We start from the raw sequence: 21,093 nt of genomic DNA on the forward strand, positions 1-21,093 counted from the left end.
ACTAGCGGTTTGAACATGAAAATAGAGATGATGGAAGGTGCTTGTAAACTCAAGATGGAGTTAAAGGTCTAGATTTAAATCTTGTTTCATTCTTAGTCTTGTGTGTATTTTCATATTAGTACTCCCTCTGTCCCAGTCATTTGTATACAAATGGCTGGGACACGGAGACCAAGAAATTGTTTAAGAAATTAGTAAAGTTAGATGAAAAGTGGGTATAGTGGTGGGACCCATGTATATTTAATAATAGATTTGAGATAGTGGAGAAAAGTAGTGGGTGTAATAGTGTTTATATTATTATAGAATGAAGATAGTGGAGGAAAGTAGTTGGTGTAATGATATTTTATAGTATTATAAAAGTTTACTATTTTTGGAATGTATACAATTGATGGGACGTCTCAAAAAGGAAACTGTATACAATTCACTGGGACGGAGGGAGTAGTAGTTTATGATAAAATTTTCATCATAGTTTATTTAACTTGGATTGGGCGAACGATAGTGAATGGTAATTAGCACTTAGCAGCTCAAATTAAACTCGTGAGAATGAATTAATATACTACTTGTTGGGATAAGTACACTTGAGTTAAAGTTGCAAAATCGCTAACACCTACAAAATATAATTGTAAGAGATAAATCTTTGTAATTGTCGTTTATTCAAATTATCCATCACTCGTTGATTGATCTTAATATAGATGAACGATGAGCTCAATGAATCCACGATCTGCTATCTAGGAAAGGAATTAAGAAACTTCTTTAACATGAATACATGATGACAAATAGAAAAACTTGATGAACTCCTTTTCAGTTAAATTTAAATATCCTTTTTGTACCAGTAGACTCCTTTAGTCTCACCTTCATCTTTCTCCACGTAAATGCATTCCTTCATTTCTCTGTACATTGCCTTGAGAATTGGAGTTCCATCATACTGATAATAATCACCCAATAGAGGCTTCATGGCCTCTGTGGCTTCGAGTCCGTGGTAATGTGGGATCATGGAGAATATGTGGTGACAGACATGAGCATTGCAGACATTGTGGAACACCTTGTTCAATATTCCATAGTCTCTGTCGACAGTGCATAGAGCTCCCCTCAACCAATCCCATTCGGTTGAATCGTAGTAAGGCACAGAGGGATGAGTATGGTTGAGGATGGTGATCAATGTGAACCATCCATTGACAACAAGCAATGGACCTCCATAAACACAGAAAACCCAGACAAATCCTTTGGCTAATACTAGATTGTATAGGCCATAGATGACTGCAAGAATGGCAACATCAGAAACAATGATTTGTTTGCGTTCACGTTCTGTGTAAAGAGGGCTATGGGGATCATAGTGTGAAGTCCACCTCTCATACTTGTGTCCAGAAACATTGAACATCAGGTACAAAGGGAAGCCTATGAGGAGTGTGGTAACCCACACAAGGACACGGCCAGGTGGGTTGTTGAAAATTTTGTAGTAATTCCTGATGTTGGACTTGAACCTCGGGACATAAACCTCGTCGTTCTCAAGAGATTGAGTGTTGGCGTGGTGACGTCTGTGGCTAATTTTCCAAGAGAAGTAAGGGACCATGAGAGAAGAGTGGACAACAAGGCCGACAAGGTCATTGATCCAGCCATAGTCACTGAAGGCATCATGATCACACTCATGGCCTACGACCCAAGCCCCAGTCAAGACACAACCTTGGACAGCAATGTAAGCCGCCCATCCCAAGTAATTAAGAGGATGCGGAAGGTACTGGTCTATGTAATTCGTGGCAACATAGTAAAGGGCATAGGCCATGAGGAGATCTTGAATGAGATAACGAAAAGAAGTGATGAGGGATTTTTCAAAGCAATGAGCAGGAATGGCTTTCTTAAGGTCACCTATGGTGAAAGGAGGTTTCTCATGAGGAGCACGTCGAAGTGCTTCTGTTTCAGTTTTTTTGGCCTTAGGAGGATCCGACATTCGACCACCTGCACCCATTGTTCCTGATTACTGAATGCCTTCAATATAATCAGGAAGTAAAATAATTGAGTTGTGTTGGCTGTTTGATGAAGTTTGGTGGTGTTTAGTTGAAGCTGAAGCTCTGAGTATTTATAATGAAGATATCATTGTAAAATTTTATTGGAACGGCTCGTGTTGTGGACTGTGGTGGCCTATAGCGCCCGCCACACTTGAGTTTTCAACGTGCAAAATATTATTCTTCTACTTGAATCTGGTGTTCTGCAAGATATTAGTTGCCCTGTCATGATAATTTGCAAATAAGGTCAAATAAATTCTCAGTCTCATAAGGCTACTCCAGGACACCACTCTTGAGTCCTTATTGGCAGCTATTCTTTATTGATTAATGCATTGGTAGATTTACTTTTAGAATATAAAAATATAATTTTAAAGTAAAGGGATAGTGGGATTTTATACTAAAAGCTTAAAAAGATTGCACTTTGCTATCTTTGTATCATTTATCAACTTCTTGCAGGTTACTTAGCATGCCTCGTATAGAACTCCCGCTGTTAAGAAATACTAAACTTAAAGTGTTTTTAATTTCAATTTTATTAAAAAATTTGATTACATCAACATATTATGAAAAACAGTTTCGAATTTGATGTTATCAAGACTAGTTGGTATTATTAGGAAAAATTGTTAGTATTGCCTTTTGGGATATATATCATGGATTGGTTGAGCATGACTAAACAAGACTGTTTTCTCATAATATATAGTTTTTCCCATTTTATGAATGGCCAAGTAGCAAAACATATTGTTCAGATTTTCTTGCAGAAGCACAAGACAATGGTAGATGTGTGGTGTGAAATTCGAGGGATTCCAGACCTCTTCTGGTGAGATTCGCTCATCATCTTTATTAACAGTTACTCTTATGTGACAACAAATCAGCTCCGCACATATGTGTTGAGAGGACTAATAAGTGGTTTTAGTTTTAATTTTATTAGTGATTACATCAACATATTTGTGAAATACAGTTTTGAATTTGATGTTATCCAGACTAGTTAGTATTATTAGGAAAAAAGAAGTTAGTATTACCTTTTGGGATATATCATGCATTGGTTCAGCATGACTAAACCAGTCTGTTTTTTCATAATATATCATTTTTCCCAATTTATGAATGGCTAAGAAACAAAACATATTGTTTAGATTTTCTTATAGAGCATAAGGCAATGGTAGATGTGTGGTGTAAACTTCAAGTGATTCCGGACCTCTTCTTCTAGTGAGATCTGCTTATCAATTTTATCAACGGTTACTCTTATGTGACAACAAATCAGCTCTGCATTGCTCATAATCATATATACGTATTTAGAGGACTAATAATTTTTTTATCATGTTGCAAGCTATAAATTAACAAAATGATATCACCATTGCTGCTGATATAAGCATTCATCAATAGGTTGTTCATCTGTTCTGGCACCAAAACTTTATATATTACTTGGTGCTCTGTGGCAGGCTACTTTCTAAGATTGGAATTTTCAATCTCTTTTAACCCTCAAATCTTTACATGAAATGATACGATCGATTAATCATGTCAAACATTAACAAGACTAGTGAAGCAAAAGCAAGAGTAGCTGATCTCTCTCAATTTCTTTATATAAACAAATTATATATTAGATATAATCATCTTTAACATTTTTAAGTTTTTCAACACATAATGAGATTGTCCTTGTTCAATAAATAAACCAGCATGCTCTAAGATGTTTCTGAATCTTAATCATCCACTGGAAGAAGGATTACTGTATCAGGCATATTAAAGGCACATGCTCTTTCCCACAGACTAAATCACTAAGATCATAGTTTTTAATAATGTCAATATTTCATAAATTTTCATAAATGGAATTTTCTTTTTTGCCAAATTAATTTTTATTATGTCTCATAAAACTATCTGTTACTCCTTTTGCAAATAAGGAAAAATTCAACCAGGGACTATGAACGGGCAAGCATGGAAAGGCCTCATCTTTAAAACTCTGAATCATCTCTTCCTAAAAACTTCAACTCTTCTGGAAAACTTTCTGAAAATGGAAAAAAAAAAATAAAAATATTTTACCTTCGAGTTAACTAAGCGAACTCAAATGCACCATTGGTTGCCTTTTCGATACAGAACTACCTTTATCCTTCTAAATTTTAGTTTCATGCAAAGCACAAAAATGTTTTGAGATTATACACACATTCAACATAAGTAATTTATTTTTGTAGAGTACTAATTGTATTAACCCCACAAACAAAATACACAGGGCATGCCCTACTAAAAGTGGAGCAAACTCATCCTACAAGAGGTCTCACAAGAAAGCCTGTGAGAGTGAGACCACCTTGACAGAGAACCATATCTCTTTGTCTTGAACTTAAAGGAAATTTTATCATTGTTTAAATTCCCATATTATTTTGAAACATTTGAAAAGCATTTCTTAATATTTTAGTTACATTTATTTTCTATCTTTGTACAAGATTCCAGCCTGCCTTTTAAGGGAAATGAGCTTTTCTTCCTGATACAGTTCTGGCCTTTAAGCTTAGGAAAGTTTTTGGTCAATAATCAAAGGTGCTCTCCCTCTCAGGTGTTTGATTAAATTTCATATCTTTCTTTTTTTTTATGTTGGTTTGTAGTACTTTGTGTTTGATTGTCTCAGAAAAACTGAGGTTCACTGTAATATGTTTCATGGAATATTTGCAGCATCCACAATGGGGACCTCCACTCATTTTACAAAGTATGTTCTTGGACAATCATAATTTCATTGATGCAATCATACTAGGCTACATTACAACTTACAAATTATCCACTGCTTGTGGACTCATCTTATTCAAAATGAGCAATAAACTAATGAACCTACAACATGCTATCTAAGGAAATGTAGAAAATTGCAACATGGGAATGAGTAGAGAAAGGAGTCAATATCGTTTTCAGTTTCAAATGTCCTTTCTGTACCAGTAGACCCCTTTGGTCTCTCCTTCATCTTTCTCGACGTAAATGCATTCCTTCATTTCTCTGTACATTGCCTTAAGAATCGGAGTTCCATCGTATTGATAATAATCACCCAATACAGGCTTCATGGCCTCTGTGGCTTCGAGTCCGTGGTAATGTGGGATCATGGAGAAAATGTGGTGGCAAACATGAGCATTGCATACATTGTGGAATACCTTGTTCAAAATCCCATAGTCTCTGTCAACGGTACAGAGAGCTCCCCTCAACCAATCCCATTCTGATGAATCGTAGTAAGGGACAGATGGATGAGTATGATTGAGGATTGTGATCAGTGTGAACCATCCGTTAACAACTAGCAATGGACCTCCATAAACACAGAAGACCCATGCAAATCCTTTGATTAATACGAGACGGTATAGACCATAGATGACAGTAAGAATGGCAACATCAGAAACAATGATCTGTTTACGCTCACGTTCTGTGTACAGAGGGCTATGGGGATCATAGTGTGAAGTCCACCTCTCATACTTGTGTCCCGAAACATTGAACATCAAGTATAAAGGAAAACCTATGAGGAGAGTGGTAACCCACACAAGCACACGGCCAGGAGGATTGTTGAAAATTTTGTAGTAGTTCCTGATGTTATACTTAAATCTAGGGACATAAACCTCATCGTTCTCAAGGGATTGAGTGTTGGCGTGGTGACGTCTATGGCTAATTTTCCAAGAGAAGTAAGGGACCATGAGAGAAGAGTGGACAACAAGGCCAACAAGGTCATTCACCCAACCATAATCACTGAAGGCATCATGATCACACTCGTGGCCTACGACCCAAGCCCCGGTTAAGACACAACCTTGGACAGCAATGTAAGCTGCCCAACCTAAGTAATTAAGAGGATGTGGAAGGTACTGGTCTATGTAATTTGTGGCAACATAGTAAAGGGCATAGGCCATGAGGAGATCTTGAATGAGGTAACGAAAAGAAGTGATGAGTGATTTTTCAAAGCAATGAGCAGGAATGGCTTTCTTAAGGTCACCTATGGTGAAAGGAGGTTTCTCATGAGGAGCGCGTTTAAGTGCTTCTGCTGCAGTCTTCTTGCCATTCGATGGAGCAGTAGACATACGCCCACCTGCGCCCATTGTCTCCAATTACTAATTGCCTGCAATAGAACCAGAAAGAAAAAAAAAATTGTAAGAACTTGTTATTTAACTTTGCATGTTTTCTGAATCATTCATGTGCACTTTTACAGCAATATGCATGCTAAAAACATAACACTACTAGTACTGTAATTGATTAGCTGGAAGTACAGAAGAATATACATGTACCTGAAAGAGCTGGAGTGCTTTCTTGCCTAAGCTCTCTTCTCTGTGATGTATTGCTCTTTTAGTTTGTATAGTCTGAGCAGAAGCTTTGAGTATTTATAAGAGGGTTATGAGCTTGTGATACTAATGCACTAGCTGCACTTATATTATTTGAAAAATATTATGAGTGTTGAGAGTGGCCTAAGCGCCCGCCACCCTGAGAATTTGAACGTGCAAAATATATAATTCACCTACTTAAGATATGGTGTTATGTGGCAGCAATAGTAAGCATGGTGATGAATGCAAATAATTAAAGTCAAGTAAATTGTCGGTCAAGAATGGCTACTACAGTAGTATTCTCCTCCGGTCATTCTTGGCAGCTATTCTTTATTGGAACATGCATCGTGGCATTGGCACTTAAAAAGTTTTCAATAATTCGGAACAAATTTGTAACTAATATTAACAAAAATACAGTCTTGAATATGTATAGCAAATATATTAACAAATTTGAGATACAGGGCACCATCTATAATAAAAATAATAAACGACACAGGTCTCTTGCAGCCTGGGCAGCAGAAAAGGGTGGAGGAAACCTAAAGGTCTAACTGGATAATGATAACATCTAATTTCTATATTATTATCACATATCTAAACTAAATATATTATATGTTGGAAATAAATGAAATTTAAAATTTAAGATTTTAATTAGTTTTCAAGTTTCTACTTCATAATCTTTTTTCACAGATTTTAGTAATGATCATTATTATTGACATATTATGAACTTAGCCATTATTGACCAATATCAACATAGAATGTTTCTTAGTTCCACGGATTTTGCTCTCTTTTTTTCCGAGTGTTTTTTTCGGACATTAAAATTTTTATCTAATTTATTGTGGGACATTTCGATATGTATTCTGGTTAGATAAAATCTTTCAGGTATGAAAGAAGTTCTTTCAATTCTTTCGATATTGTACCCAATTCTTTCGATGTTGTATTCGGTACAATTTACTGAAGTGAAAGTCTATCGGAAAAAAAAAGAGAATGTTTCTTACCCAATTCAGTTGTATTGAATTGAGTCAGAGAGCCGTGGAATACTACTTAATAGATAATTAATTATTGATTTTTAAGACTTTACTTGTAGGCCTAACATATTATATTATTTTGAAAATAAACATTTTTCTAGGTGGAGAATTTTCCAAAAACAATTGTTATTTTATTACATAGTAATATTCCCTGCACATGACTGAGGGAATATTTTTGATTGAGACCGATCAAATCAAAATAATATAATACTCACTCTGTCCCAGTCAATTGTATACGTTTCTTTTTCACTGCTCGACACGTTTTTTAAGGCTCTTATTAAACATAGTTCCACAACTTATTTTTAAGATTTTCTTTTTTTGTATAAAAATATAAATGTTATACTTTTATACAAAAAAAGAAAATCTTAAAAATAATTTACAGAAATATACTATATTGAAGCGTTAAAGTCCGTGCCGCGCCCCCGTCCCCCAATGTATATTATTGACCGGGACGGAGGGAGTATATATTTTCAGAAACGAATATGTGTGATCTAATAGTAGTATCAGTGGCGTGCTGTACTGAAAACAATCTTGTCGACCTCTCTCTTTTTTCTGTACACTCCTGCATTATCACTCCAAATGAACCTCCAAACCAGCTTTTATTATTGCTTTCAAGTTTCAACACTCCAATCAGTCAGCGGCGTGCTGTCCTCTAAATTCAGCTTTGGCGTACCATTTGTCATGTGCATCAATCCAGTCTCCACAGTCTTGACTGCTCAACGTTTTGCACATTACTCACTTTGGTCACTATTATTTCAAATATTTCACAAACTATATAAATAGACCATACTCAATAGCAAGTTAGCAACATAAGCAAAACACAAAGCTAATCAGGTTCAAGTTCAACACATCTTAAACTTGGTAGCTTTTTTCTGGTGCTCAAATGGGTAAAGGTGGACGAATGCCTGTTAACACTGATCAACAAAAACCGGTTGATCAGAAATTAATCCGTCGAGTTCCTCACCAAAAACCGCCTTTTACGATATCCGATATCAAGAAGGCCATTCCCCCACATTGTTTCAATCGTTCGATTATTCGTTCATCTTCCTACCTTGTTTTCGACCTTATCGCGTGTTTCTTGTTATACCATGTTGCGACGAGTTACATACCCCTCATTCCCGCACCCCTCTCGTACCTTGCATGGACGGCCTATGTTTACGTCCAAGGCTGTTTTATGTTCGCGGTGTGGGTGGTGGCGCATGAATGCGGTCACCAGGCCTTTAGTGACTACCATTGGCTAAATGATAGTCTCGGCTTTGTTCTGCATTCTCTTCTCCTCGTACCTTATTTTTCGTGGAAAATTAGTCATCGTCGCCACCATGCAAACACTAATTCTCTCGACCGGGATGAAAATCATGTCCCGCGATTCAAGAACACGATCAGATCATACTACCATCACTTCAACAACCCTCTAGGCCGCGTCTTCATCATCGCCTTCACTCTAATTTTGGGATGGCCTTTATATTTAATCGTCAACATTGCAGGACGATCATACGATCGCTTTGCATCACATTTCGACCCCTATAGTCCTATTTATTCGCAACGTGAGCGCGCTCAGATTATATTATCTGATATCGGTGTCCTTGCTGCTGGCTATGGTTTATATCGGATCGCTGCAATCAAAGGCCTTTCGTGGGTTTTCTTAGTCTATGGCGCCCCATTACACGTAGCCAACGGATTCCTCGTGATGATAACTCTCCTGCATCACACTCATCTCTCATTGCCTCACTACGATTCATCCGAGTGGGATTGGCTAAGGGGAGCCTTGGCTACTGTGGACCGAAACTACGGAATACTAAACATAGTGTTCCATCACATTGCGGATACTCATGTGCTTCATCATCTCATCTCCAGCATCCCTCATTATCATTCCCAGGAGGCGTCCGAGGCCATCAAGCCCGTCTTGGGGGATTACTATCACTACGATGACACTCCGTTTTATAAGGCGATGTGGAGAGAAGCTAAGGAATGTCTCTATGTCGAGGCTGAGGAGGACGGTGATAAGGCCAGTGGTGTCTACTGGTACAAAAATAAGCTTTGAGTTTTGAGCTATCTGCTCTGTAAAAATTACATTATGTATTTCGGCTAGCTCCATTCCTTTGTAATGTTTTCTTTGTTACAAATGTAGTGTGTTTTGACGATCAATCTAAGGATACTAAAACAATTTAGACACATATGGATGATCAAATCAACCCAAGAACGATTAGCTATAAAAGTAAAACCAATTTGATGATCACTGGATACTGCATCAAGTGTCACACTATACTCCAATTACTGATGTTCTCGCAATTTAAAGTACTTTAGTTATCCAAATTTGCAATATGTGTATACCTTTAGAACTGATTATCAATAGCACCAGTAAGGTGCCTAAAAGTTTTAAGGGTTAGAGGCTTAGAGCATTAGTCCTCTGCTTCTTGAGTACAACAGAGTTTGAGTTCAAAGCCTTAGCAGAAGGAAACAGGCCAGAAAAAGAAAGGATCAAGCAAGTGTACAATTTCGCGGTTTCTGAATTGTTTCTTTTGGTAATTAAAAAATTTATACCACGGAAAAACACATTGGGAGTCCAGTCTATAGTAAATTGGATAGTATATGCTAGTAAACGAGGGATGGTTCATGGTTGTCCACATTCCCTCTTACCCTGTCAAATTTTCTACGGAGAGGGCTTTGTGACCCTGTCCAGCAGTGATCTCAGGGCCGGCTATAGAGGGGTGCAAACAGCCCAACTGAACCGCTCTCATAATTATCAGGTTCCCCAAATATTTCGACCAATTTTTTTATGCAACACAGGGCCCTGAAATGTTTTAGAGGGGGCCTGAGTGAGCTTTTATGAAAATCTTCTTAAGAGGAATGCAGATTCTAGTGAGACATTTAGCACTCTGAAATTTATGGTAAAATCAAAATGCCCGGTTCCAAATGGCTTCACAGTCGAGTTCTACCTTGCATCCTGGGATATTGTAGTCTACCTGAGAGCTTACAACTGCCGAGGATCATTAACTCAGCTGCTCTTGCATTAATTAGCCAGTGTATCTCTGCAGCCATGCTATTAGTCAAGGTGAATGAAATGGTTCTATAGAAGGCTGTGTAATTTCGAGATAATAAACCCTAACGACAACTAGTCCGGTTTTAATTAAGTTTGTGCCTGCTAGCTAGTCCGGTTTTGGCTCGAATTTCTGCTACATTGGTGTCCATAGATCGCACACGCGGAAAAGCTGTCCGTAGATCGAATACACAAAAAAGCCCAAGACTTGCCAAAGTCCCGAAATTCACCTCAAAATCCCACAATTTGCACCCCATACGTGATGGAGCAATCGAAACTCACCCCAGTTTACAACTCAATTGACTTGACAATGTAGGACTCGACTACTCATACAATCCGTCTTCCAGCATTGGTTCGTGAGAGATTAAGCACAAGCTCCAATTTAACAAGTTCTTCAAAATACTATCCTTCATAACTACTCTGTAATAGAGAAGTGATTGCTTAGTTGCCTCTGTGGCCAGAGTTTGCCGTCTTTGAATTTCTGTTATTTTCAACCATTAATAATGAACCTGGATCCATTTTTATTAGAGATGTCATCAAAAAGCAGTGATAATATAAACCCACGAAATCCATATACAATGCAATGAAATTTTAATTTTTACCAAGAAAAACTCTTATAACACAAAGGGAGAATTGTCTTCACAGTACATAGACTCAGCGGTACACAAGCTAGAGAAAATTTGATGATCCACAAAGCTTGTACTAAACAGCATTCCAGCGTTTTATTTATGTTCTAAAGGACATAAGTACTCAGATGCTTCTTAATGTGGCGTCATTTCTGAATCCCAGGCCATTATTTGTTTACATTCGGATAATGCAGCGGAGGCCTTCCCCTTTCAGCATCAGATCAAAGGCCTTGTTGATTTCAGCAAATGGGACTTCATGAGTAATAAACTTCTCCAGTTCGAGTTCCTGAAAAACAAAGCACTTGTTCTGTCAGGACTGTACCAAGAAGTCTTTTCCTAGATCAAAGATGATATTCTATAAATTTATATACCTTGTTCATGTATTTTTCGACCACGGATGGAAGGTCAGTACGAGGTTTGTAGTTTCCAAAGAAACTACCCTTGAGGGTCCTTTCATTCAACAAATTCATGGGGTGAGTCTTAAAGACAGCATCTTTATGTGGAACTCCAACAAGCACAGCGACACCCCAACCCTGAAATAATTCGCTAAGTTAGAGTCTTGGATATGAAAAATACAAGAAAGAAATCGCTTTATAACACATTCATAAGCATGTCAGAGTAAACATACATCATGTACACATTCAAAGGCTGAAATCATGGCATCAACATGTCCGGTACACTCGATACTTCTGTCCACTCCTCCATTAGTCATTTCAGCAATCACCTACACAATGGCACATATACGAACATCTTATTAAACAATTTAAAAAAACTATGAAAGGGACATGTAGGCAAGATGGTATATAACAGACCTCTTGAACTGGTTTTTGGTGGTCTTTTGGATTCACAAACTCTGTCACACCAAACTTCTTTGCTGTATATACAATATAAGTTATCTAATTAGCCATTTCTTCACTATTTAGTTATGCTTCATAGTTTGATTGCATGATGTAGCTTTTAGCTTACCAGATTCAAATCTGTTTGGATTCAGATCAATACCAATAATTCTAGAAGCCCCAGCAATTCTAGCTCCTTCCGCCGCCTAATCAAAGAAATTAAAATTAAATGCTACCATATTACCAAACACAAAAATCACCCAAAGGCCGTAGTAAATGAAGAACAAAGGGCCAGAACTTACAGCAAGGCCAACAGCTCCCAATCCAAAGACAGCCACTGTTGAGCCCTTCTTAGGTTTCGCAACATTTAGAGTCGAACCCAATCCTGTTACGGAGTACACAAAAAATTAGAACGTGTGCACAGTCTAAAGATCGAGAAATACCGTATAAGCATATAGTCCACTTTATCATACCAGTTGAAATTCCACAGCTAAGGACACAAACTTTGTCCAAAGGAGCAAGAGGGTTTATCTTTGCAACACAACCAACATGTATGACAGTGTATTCGCTAAAGGTGGATGTTCCTACAAAATGTAGGATGGGCTTGCCATTGATTGAAAAGCGCGACTTTCCATCATTAAGCATAACACCTCTGTCGGTGTTGATCCTAAGGAGATCACACATATTGCTTTCTTCTGATTTGCAATGTGCACATTCCTTGCATTCTCCGGTGAAGACGGGGAGAACATGATCACCTGGTGCCAAATCCGTTACTCCCTCTCCGACACTCTCCACAATACCCCCTGCTTCATGTCCAAAAATTCGAGGGAAAACAGGGTTCTGTCCCTGAAATATTTATACATAAAACAAAATTTAATTTAATACAGTCATCTAAAAAAATATACAATCACTTATCAACTCTTCCAATAAAACAATTAACTGTACCTTGGCTTCCCAGAAGTAAATATCAGTGTGGCAGAGGGAAGTGAAGAGGATCTTGATCCGAACCTCGAGTTTCTGAGGAGGGGCAACCTCAACCTCCTCGATCACAAGTGGTTTCCCTGCTTCCCATGCTACAGCAGCTGTACATAGTCGTAACAACAAATGCAATAACATATAAAATCATCAATTGGTCACAATTATAAACACTTCAACTAAATAAAGTGTCAGAATATAGCTAACAAATGGTACTTTCAATTTTTAAACTAGGGCCTTCAAATTCAGAATTAGAATTACATAATTTCTTGAATTTTTTCCATTTTAAATCAATGCCAGTGTCAGCAAATCACTAGAAATCCTATTGAACCTCAGCTAATTTTGTAAAGTATTCCAACCCTGATTATCTGCTATCCGGAAATATTTCAATACAAACCATTTTAAAATCTCGTGATCCTGAAAGCTATAGCTCTACAACTTACAAGCAATCATGAAAAAGTATAACAACTTAATATATTTTTTTGTCACAAGATACCTAATAAATTATGTCAGTATACAATAGCCGAATCGAGGAGTTTCTTTTATTTAATAACATAATATCTTAAGCAAGTACTCCTAGGGCCAATCCTAGTAGCCATGAACATTACAAGATTCAACATCAAATAAATAATTAAAAGTAATTACAAAAAAAAAAAAACAGGGTAGAATTTTAATACCTTTGCAGCGAATGACTTGACCAGCAGTGCTTGCCATCTTTCTTGCTATTGATTCACAAGTTGTAAAGTGAAACAGATGATTGAACTCTAGTATGTTTGTGTTGTATATAAAATTCTTGAGAAACTGTGAGATGAAAAACACAGGTGGCTTGATGATGTATATATACTAGCTGGGAAGTACTAACAGGTTTTGACTAAGAATCACGGGTTATATAAAACCACAGGCTCTTCGGACACAATACCAGAATCCGCACTTCCCCCCTTTTTACAACGTACGAGTATATTGGTCCCCCGTATTTCCTCGTCTCATTTTTTAGTACTACAATAGTAAGTCGGTGCTAACTTTCTGTAACCTGCAATATAATTGAAATAATATATAAATAAATTTTGTGGGGACCGAAATCAAATTTTCTGCATCGTTCATCAATCATCAATAAAGTTTGATAAAATCCGCGGTCTAACTAAAAAGAAGATTTTATTATAAATTTACGGAGACACACTACAAAGTTCTATATACAAATACTTTTGTATAATTCGACGGACATACTAATTGTCTATTTTTGAGTTTTGCTGAGCTAAAATTTAATCAATGAAATATAAGAAATTTTCTTAGAAAAATTTAAAGTTTTGGGAATTATATTTAAAATAGATCACATATCATTTTTAATGATACATTTTCCTTATAATTATATACTATATATAAATTCAATCAAAATTACGTTAATTTTATCAATCAAAAATAAAGAATTGACGGATATTTTGAAATGGAGTATTAAAAATTTATTTTGAGTGTTTTGTTTTGTTAACATTTTATACATCTACTGGATATTTAAATTCAAAATTGAAGTTATTCAGTTTGCTTGAAATTGGCTTTGAAACCCGAAACATCGATTGATCAAATTTAATTTGAATCTAACAGTATTTAATTTTGCCGACTCATTTCGCCCTCAAAATTTAACATTCTTGCTCACTAGTTTGTTTCCAAACTATACGTGTCAGTTGATTCGAGCACTCATATTTAAGAATACTAATTTATTTTTTTTACAATATAAGTTTATATGACTTACAAATTAGTGTTTATTTTGATATTTAGTATCTGTTTAAATACTTATTGGATGCCAAAGTCGAACCGGGTCTATCAAAACAACAGAGAATAAATTCAGCTATCGAAATGTGCTCAACTTTCCTATTTTTTAATTTATATGGAAACAAAATTATATGAGTATATCGGAACACGTGCAGGCGAGGGAGAAAATGCCACGCAGCCATAGCGGAGAGGATTCGCGAAGGTTTGATGTGAATCCATGTCACGTTCCCAGCAAAGCATGTTCCTAAACCATGTACACTCATATCATAAAACCGCCCTGGTTTTAGTCCTTGGTTTTCTTGTTTTGTTTTCCCAGAAGGAAAATACTGCTTAGGAAAACTGAGTGGGTGCTGGGCCGATCAACTTATTGTCAAGATGTGACCTAAAGAGATGTATATTAATAGAACTGTAGAGAATACAGAGTCACAAGAATAGGAGGAAGGAATACAGAATAGAACTATTCGTTCTAGAACACTACTGATACTCTTTTCTATAGCTATAGAACTACATATATACAAGCTTGCTCCCGCCTTTCCTAACGATCTCAACTAACTCCAACTTCTCGTAATATAAATGCTGGATCATGACAATTGCCCTCCCTTCAGACAAAGCTTGTCCTCAAGCTTGAAATTCTGGAAATTGTTGTCTCACAAAAGAAACATCCTCCCATGATGCTTCTGTTTTGTCCAGACCTTCCCACTTGATCAGCCACTGTAACACTGTTATGTCCCCCCTAGTTATCTGCCTCCTCTGTAGTATTAATTCTGGTTTGAGAACCACTATGTCATCATTGTTGCATTCTGGAATATCTCCTGTAGTTATGGGAATAGTACCCACATGCTTCTTAAGTAATGACACATGGAATACAGGATGTATTTTTGCATGAGTGGGAAGCCTCAGCTTATAAGCCACACTTCCAATTTTCTGTGTAATCTGAAAAGGTCCATAAAACTTTGTAGCCAGCTTAAGGGAACTCCTGATTGCAACGGATTGTTGTTTATACGGCTGTAACTTCAAATAAACCCAATCTCCTATATTCAATGTCCTGTCTGTCCTTTTCAAATCTGCAAAATACTTCATCCTTTGTTGTGCTTTGTTCAGATTATCCTTTAGTACCTGCAACACTTGAGTCCTCTGCTGCAATGTATCCTGAGCAGATGGTATAATCATATCTTGTATATTCCCCATAGACAGAGGCACAGGTTTCACTCCATAAACTGCTTCATAAGGTGTGATTCCCAAGCTGGTATGAAAGGATGTATTATACCAGAATTCAGCCATAGGTAACCACTTCCTCCAGCTGTTAGGTCTCTCACTAGTGAAGCATCTGAGATAAGATTCTAGGCATTGATTTAATCTCTCCGTTTGACCATCCGATTGAGGGTGATATGCTGTACTGAAATGCAATTCAACTCCCAGCTTTTCGAATAGTGTGGACCAAAACACACTAGTAAAAATCTTATCTCTGTCGCTGACAATCGAGTTTGGCATACCATGTAGACGAAAGATGTTATCTAAAAACACATCTGCAACTTCTTTTGCTGAAAAGGGATGTTTGAGAGCAACAAAATGGCCGTACTTCGATAGTCTGTCAACCACCACCAGTACCGTATCCATACCTTCAGATAAGGGCAATTGTTCCACAAAATCCATAGAAATTTCTTTCCATGCTTGAGTAGGAACTGCTAGTGGCTGTAACAGGCCCGGATATTGGACATGTTCACTTTTACTTCGTTGGCAAATCTCACAACTCTTAATCTCTTCAATCACCTCCGCCTTCATCTTTGGCCAAAAAAATGCCAATTTAATTCTCTGCAAACAGGCAGTCTGACCTGAATGTCCTCCCAAAGCAGATGAATGTAATGTTTTGATTATCTGCTTCCTCACACCTCCACTCTTGCCTACATATATCTTGCCATTCTTCTTGAGTATTCCTTGCACATACTCAAAATCTGAATCTTCTTGAGTATCCAGTACTAACTTGCTAATAAGTTGTTGACACTCATCATCACTTTCATAGCTTAATTCCACCTGTTGCAGCCATACAGGTTGAACCATTGATATGGCAGCTATCCTTTCCTCTGTATTTTCCAAAGTTCCAGCACTATTTCCAGCACTATTCTTTTTCTCCCCCTCCTCCAGGCACCCCTCCATGCTCCTGGACAACGAGTCAGCTGCTATATTTTCTATTCCTTTTTTGTACTGAATTTCATAGTCCATTCCAAATAACCTTGACATCCATTTGTATTGCAAATTTGTATGAAGTTGTTGTTCCAACAAATATTTCAATGCTTGATGATCCGTCCTTATTACAAAATGATTTCCCACTAGATAATGTTTCCACTTAGTTACTGCCATCACCAGAGCCAACAACTCCTTCTCGTAAACTGATAATCCAAAATTTTTACTGTTAAATGCTTTACTCAAATAAGCCAAGGGCCTGCCCATCTGCATTAGTACTGCCCCCATCCCTTTACCAGAAGCATCTGTTTCTAAAACGAAAGGTTGAGAGAAATCCGGAATGGCCAAAACTGGGGCTGTACACAATGCCTTCTTTAGTTGCTGAAATGATTCTTCTGCTTCTGCATTCCATTTGAACCCATCCTTCTTCAGTAAATTTGTCAATGGTCTGGATATCATCCCATACCCTTTGATAAATCTACGATAATATCCAGATAAACCCAAGAATCCTCTCAATTCTTTGACACCTGTTGGCGTAGGCCAAGACATAACTCCTTCAACTTTTGTTGGATCCATACTCACCCCTTCTCCAGAAACTAAATGTCCCAGATACTCCACTGAAGGTACAGCAAAAGTGCATTTAGATAATTTTGCAAACAGCTGATTATTCTGCAAAACTGCCAACACCTGTTCTAAGTGTTCTGTATGAGATTCCAAGGTTGGACTGTAAACCAAAATATCATCAAAAAAAACAAGAACAAACTTCCTCAAAAATGGCTGAAATATCTGATTCATAAGTGATTGAAATGTAGCCGGGCATTTGTTAAGCCAAATGGCATAACAACAAATTCGAAATGGCCATGATGTGTTTGGAACGCTGTCTTCGCTGTGTCACAAGGCTTAACCAGAATTTGATGATAACCAGAGCGAAGATCAAGTTTAGAAAACACCTTGGAACCATGCAACTCATCCAAAAGCTCGTCAATATTTGGAATTGGAAACTTGTCCTTAACTGTGATTTTGTTTAGGTGCCGGTAATCTACACAGAATCTCCAAGAATTGTCTTTCTTTCGAACTAATATCACGGGTGATGCATACGGACTGTTACTCTTCCTGATAGTACCAGCATTCAACATTTCTTGCACCTGATTTTCAATCTCCGTTTTTTGTGAATGAGGATATCGGTATGGCTTCAACTTGAATGGTTTGGCCTCTGGCATTAGAGGAATTTCATGGTCTACAGACCTGGTTGGAGGTAAAGCCTGCGGAACCTCAAACACTGCTGCATAATTCTCAAGAATCTTGTTAATCATCTCTGGAACCTCAGCTTTACTCGAATCTTCCTTTCCTACTGCAGACACTACTTCATTTATAATTCTTTTCTTGACCAGTTCTTGGTTGAATTCTTGCAATTTATTGCCTCTAACCAACTTGATCGACACCTTTTCCTTAACATCTCCATGTAACAACATCTGTTCATCCTCTCCTTTATCAGCCTTCAACTTAAGATACAACTCCTTGAAATCGAATAAGATTGGAGAGTATTGCTCTAACCAATCAACTCCTGCAATCATGTTCCAACCCCCTATGGTCAATATTCTGGCATCACAACAAAATTTATGTTGTTGAACCTCCCATCTTAATCTTGGAATTACTCTTTTACTGGTAACGACCCTGCCATCTGCCATTTTCACTCTTATGGTCTCTTTCTCCTCACCTTGCATACCCAACTTTTTAGCTGTTTCTGTATCTAACACTGTTACTGAACTCCCTGTATCCACCAATATCTTGATTGGTTCTTTTCCAATCCTCCCATCTAATGTAATAGTCTTCCTTACTATGCTTTCTGACAAAGCATTCAAGGACACCTCAGTTACCAACCCTTCTGTTTCCTCCTCTTCATCCAGAAATTTAGCAATTTCTTCATCCCTGGAATCTTCTACCAACATATAAGTGTACTGCTCATTCCTACACACATGTCCCTGACCAAATTTCTCTCCACACTTGTAACACAAGTGATTGTTCTTCCTATACTGGAATTCCTCCGGAGTGATTTTCTTGAAATAGTTACTAGCTGCATTTTTCTTATCCTCTCCTGTATTCTTTTTTTCCATGGTATTCTTATATCCTACTCCATTGTAATTCTTTTTACTCTCATGTTTCTTCAGTATAACTTCAATGGTTTGTTCCTGAAACTGAGCCACTTCTATAGCATGCATCAAAGTTTGTGGTTTCATTAACCTGACCATTGGTTTCAACTCAATCTTAAGGCCAGAAATAAAGCTAGAAACAAAATACCCTTCACCCAAATTTGGGTTCCTGTACAGAATCAAAGCCTTCAATTCCTCAAACTTCTCCACATATTCCATCAAATTACCAGTCTGACTTAACTTGTTAAATTCCTCTTGAAAATCTATTCCCCCAGTCTTCCCAAATCTATTCATAATAGCATCACAAAAGTCTCCCCAAGAACCCCCATCATGCATCAGTTTATAACTTTGATACCATACATCTGCTTTACCATCTAAATGCATTTCAACAATATCAAGCTTAGAAGATTCACCAACCTGATTCATCACGAAGTACTTATTGCACTTCCGTATCCAAGATCTTGGATCTTCTCCCATGAAATTAGGAATTTCCGCTCGGTATTGATGTCCACTTTGATTCTTGACTGCTTTAGTCTTATTGCCATTGCCCTCTTCTTCGTTGTTTTTCCCAGTGCTTGCCAATGGAGAACGCAAGATGGGAGATCTCTCCACCCAAATCTCCCCATCTCTGCCCACTTTCTTTTCCCAATTGTTTTTTTGTAATACTCCTGATACTTTCTGTGAGATCTTTTCCTCCATTGATGCATTATAAGCTTCGATTTTCGCATCACACCCAGATACCATCGCCATCAATTTATCCATTTTATCTATGATTTTGTTTTCCAACGCAGCATTGCTCTCATTGATCTTCTTGAAACATGAATTACTGACTTCTTGAATTCGCAGATCCAAATCTCTCCATTGATCTTCAGCTGATCTAGATCGTGTACTACTTGCCATAATGCTTCTTTAAACAATTCCAATTGCCAAGAATCGTTAGCTCTGATACCAAATGTCAAGATGTGACCTAAAGAGATGTATATTAATAGAACTGTAGAGAATACAGAGTCACAAGAATAGGAGGAAGGAATACAGAATAGAACTATTCGTTCTAGAACACTACTGATACTCTTTTCTATAGCTATAGAACTACATATATACAAGCTTGCTCCCGCCTTTCCTAACGATCTCAACTAACTCCAACTTCTCGTAATATAAATGCTGGATCATGACACTTATCGGCTTAAAAATTATAAAAGCCCACTTTGCTTAAAAGCAGTCCGTTTGGCAATTTTGCGGAAGCTTTGACATATCAAAATACACAACTGTATTTACAGTTTTACACTTATCTTTCAGGCTATTTATATCACTAATTTGACATTTAAGTCTTAAGCATTTTTTAGTTTCAAAAAAAAAAAAAAGTCTTAAGCATTTTTAGTGATACTTATTTTATTTAAGAGGTATAACTATTTATTTTGGAGAAAAATTTCACTTAGATAATATTGTTTAGAATTGTTTATTTAATGATAGTTTAATATTTTTTATCTGGAAAATAAAACTTGTTTTCAGAAAAACATACTCTATATATTTATGTATTTTTTTAGAAATGAAAATTTATTCATGAAAAATAAGATAAATCAAACAAATCCAAAATTTATTTTCCTTTTTCCGACAAAACTGTTTATAAAAAGCTAAAATGTCAATGCACCAATAATTTATTAAAAACAATCGAAATTAATTTAATACATAGTAGGGATGCAATCGGTCGGTATGATTCGGTTTTGACAAAAACCGAACCTGAACCGAATAGTATTTTTCAAAATCGAACCCGAACCGAATCGAAATCTGAAGTTCAAAAACCAAACCTGAAGCACCAGGTTTCAGTACGGTTCGGTTCGAACCGAAACCCGAAATTATATAAAAAATCTAAAAAGTATATCTAAAATATAGATTTATAAACAAGTCTCTTATTCAAAAATTAACATATCCTTAAATTATTACAAGCATATTAAGATATGCATGATTAAATCAGAAATTACAATAATTTATAATTAAAAAAGAAGCTTCATTATTTTTTGAAGTGTTAGTTAAGTGTTACTCCCTCTGTCCCATTTAATTGTATACGTTTCTTTTCAACTGCTCGACACGCATTTCAATGCTCTTATAAAATATAGTTCCATAACTTATTTTTGAGATTTTCTTTTTCTGAATAAAAATATAACATCCAAACTTTAATTCAGAAAAAGAAAATTTTAAAAATAAATTACACAACTACACTTTACAGGAGCATTAAAGTCCGTGCCGCG

At 36.8% G+C, this 21,093-nt stretch overlaps 5 protein-coding genes across 5 annotated transcripts; 1 reads left to right on the forward strand and 4 right to left on the reverse strand.

Moving 5' to 3' along the window:
* Window positions 1-631: 631 nt before the first annotated feature.
* LOC108197230 (delta(12)-fatty-acid desaturase FAD2) lies at window positions 632-2,081 on the reverse strand. Its single transcript, XM_017364789.2, has one exon. It carries the CDS (start codon window positions 1,958-1,960, stop codon window positions 809-811), a length of 1,152 nt encoding a protein of 383 aa, XP_017220278.1. The 5' UTR covers window positions 1,961-2,081; the 3' UTR covers window positions 632-808.
* A 2,604-nt stretch (window positions 2,082-4,685) lies between these two features.
* Window positions 4,686-6,479, reverse strand: LOC108197256 (delta(12) fatty acid desaturase FAD2). The gene is made up of 2 exons (XM_017364829.2): window positions 6,221-6,479; window positions 4,686-6,054 (listed from the first exon to the last, which is right to left on the reverse strand). The coding sequence occupies exon 2, from the start codon at window positions 6,032-6,034 to the stop codon at window positions 4,880-4,882; it is 1,155 nt and encodes a 384-aa protein (XP_017220318.1). The 5' UTR covers window positions 6,035-6,054; window positions 6,221-6,479; the 3' UTR covers window positions 4,686-4,879.
* Window positions 6,480-8,068: 1,589 nt separating this feature from the next.
* LOC108197419 (delta(12)-fatty-acid desaturase FAD2) lies at window positions 8,069-9,423 on the forward strand. The gene has a single exon (XM_017365029.2). It carries the CDS (start codon window positions 8,162-8,164, stop codon window positions 9,317-9,319), a length of 1,158 nt encoding a protein of 385 aa, XP_017220518.1. The 5' UTR covers window positions 8,069-8,161; the 3' UTR covers window positions 9,320-9,423.
* A 1,466-nt stretch (window positions 9,424-10,889) lies between these two features.
* LOC108199816 (alcohol dehydrogenase 1) lies at window positions 10,890-13,779 on the reverse strand. Its single transcript, XM_017367805.2, has 9 exons — window positions 13,430-13,779; window positions 12,723-12,859; window positions 12,251-12,623; window positions 12,080-12,162; window positions 11,908-11,983; window positions 11,754-11,815; window positions 11,570-11,665; window positions 11,313-11,474; window positions 10,890-11,227 (listed from the first exon to the last, which is right to left on the reverse strand). The coding sequence occupies exons 1-9, from the start codon at window positions 13,464-13,466 to the stop codon at window positions 11,117-11,119; spliced, it is 1,137 nt and encodes a 378-aa protein (XP_017223294.1). The 5' UTR covers window positions 13,467-13,779; the 3' UTR covers window positions 10,890-11,116.
* Window positions 13,780-17,488: 3,709 nt separating this feature from the next.
* LOC108198371 (uncharacterized) lies at window positions 17,489-19,747 on the reverse strand. Its single transcript, XM_017366125.1, has one exon. The coding sequence runs from the start codon at window positions 19,745-19,747 to the stop codon at window positions 17,489-17,491; it is 2,259 nt and encodes a 752-aa protein (XP_017221614.1).
* Between the last annotated feature and the right edge of the window lie 1,346 nt (window positions 19,748-21,093).

This window comes from Daucus carota, chromosome 8 (genome assembly GCF_001625215.2).
Source record: "Daucus carota subsp. sativus chromosome 8, DH1 v3.0, whole genome shotgun sequence".
NCBI classification, from domain to species: Eukaryota; Viridiplantae; Streptophyta; class Magnoliopsida; order Apiales; family Apiaceae; genus Daucus; species Daucus carota.

Bases quoted from the DNA above. Each gene is read 5' to 3' on its own strand.
- LOC108197419 (XM_017365029.2), top strand. From the start codon at position 8,162: ATGGGTAAAGGTGGACGAATGCCTGTTAACACTGATCAACAAAAACCG.
- LOC108197230 (XM_017364789.2), bottom strand. From the start codon at position 1,960: ATGGGTGCAGGTGGTCGAATGTCGGATCCTCCTAAGGCCAAAAAAACT.
- LOC108199816 (XM_017367805.2), bottom strand. From the start codon at position 13,466: ATGGCAAGCACTGCTGGTCAAGTCATTCGCTGCAAAG. The intron at 11,984-12,079 runs GTAAGTTCTGGC...TTCTTTGATTAG, and splicing joins TGGGAGCTGTTGGCCTTGCT to GCGGCGGAAGGAGCTAGAAT. The intron at 11,475-11,569 runs GTATGTTTACTC...GAATTATTTCAG, and splicing joins CCTTTGAATGTGTACATGAT to GGTTGGGGTGTCGCTGTGCT.
- LOC108197256 (XM_017364829.2), bottom strand. From the start codon at position 6,034: ATGGGCGCAGGTGGGCGTATGTCTACTGCTCCATCGAATGGCAAGAAG.
- LOC108198371 (XM_017366125.1), bottom strand. From the start codon at position 19,747: ATGGCAAGTAGTACACGATCTAGATCAGCTGAAGATCAATGGAGAGAT.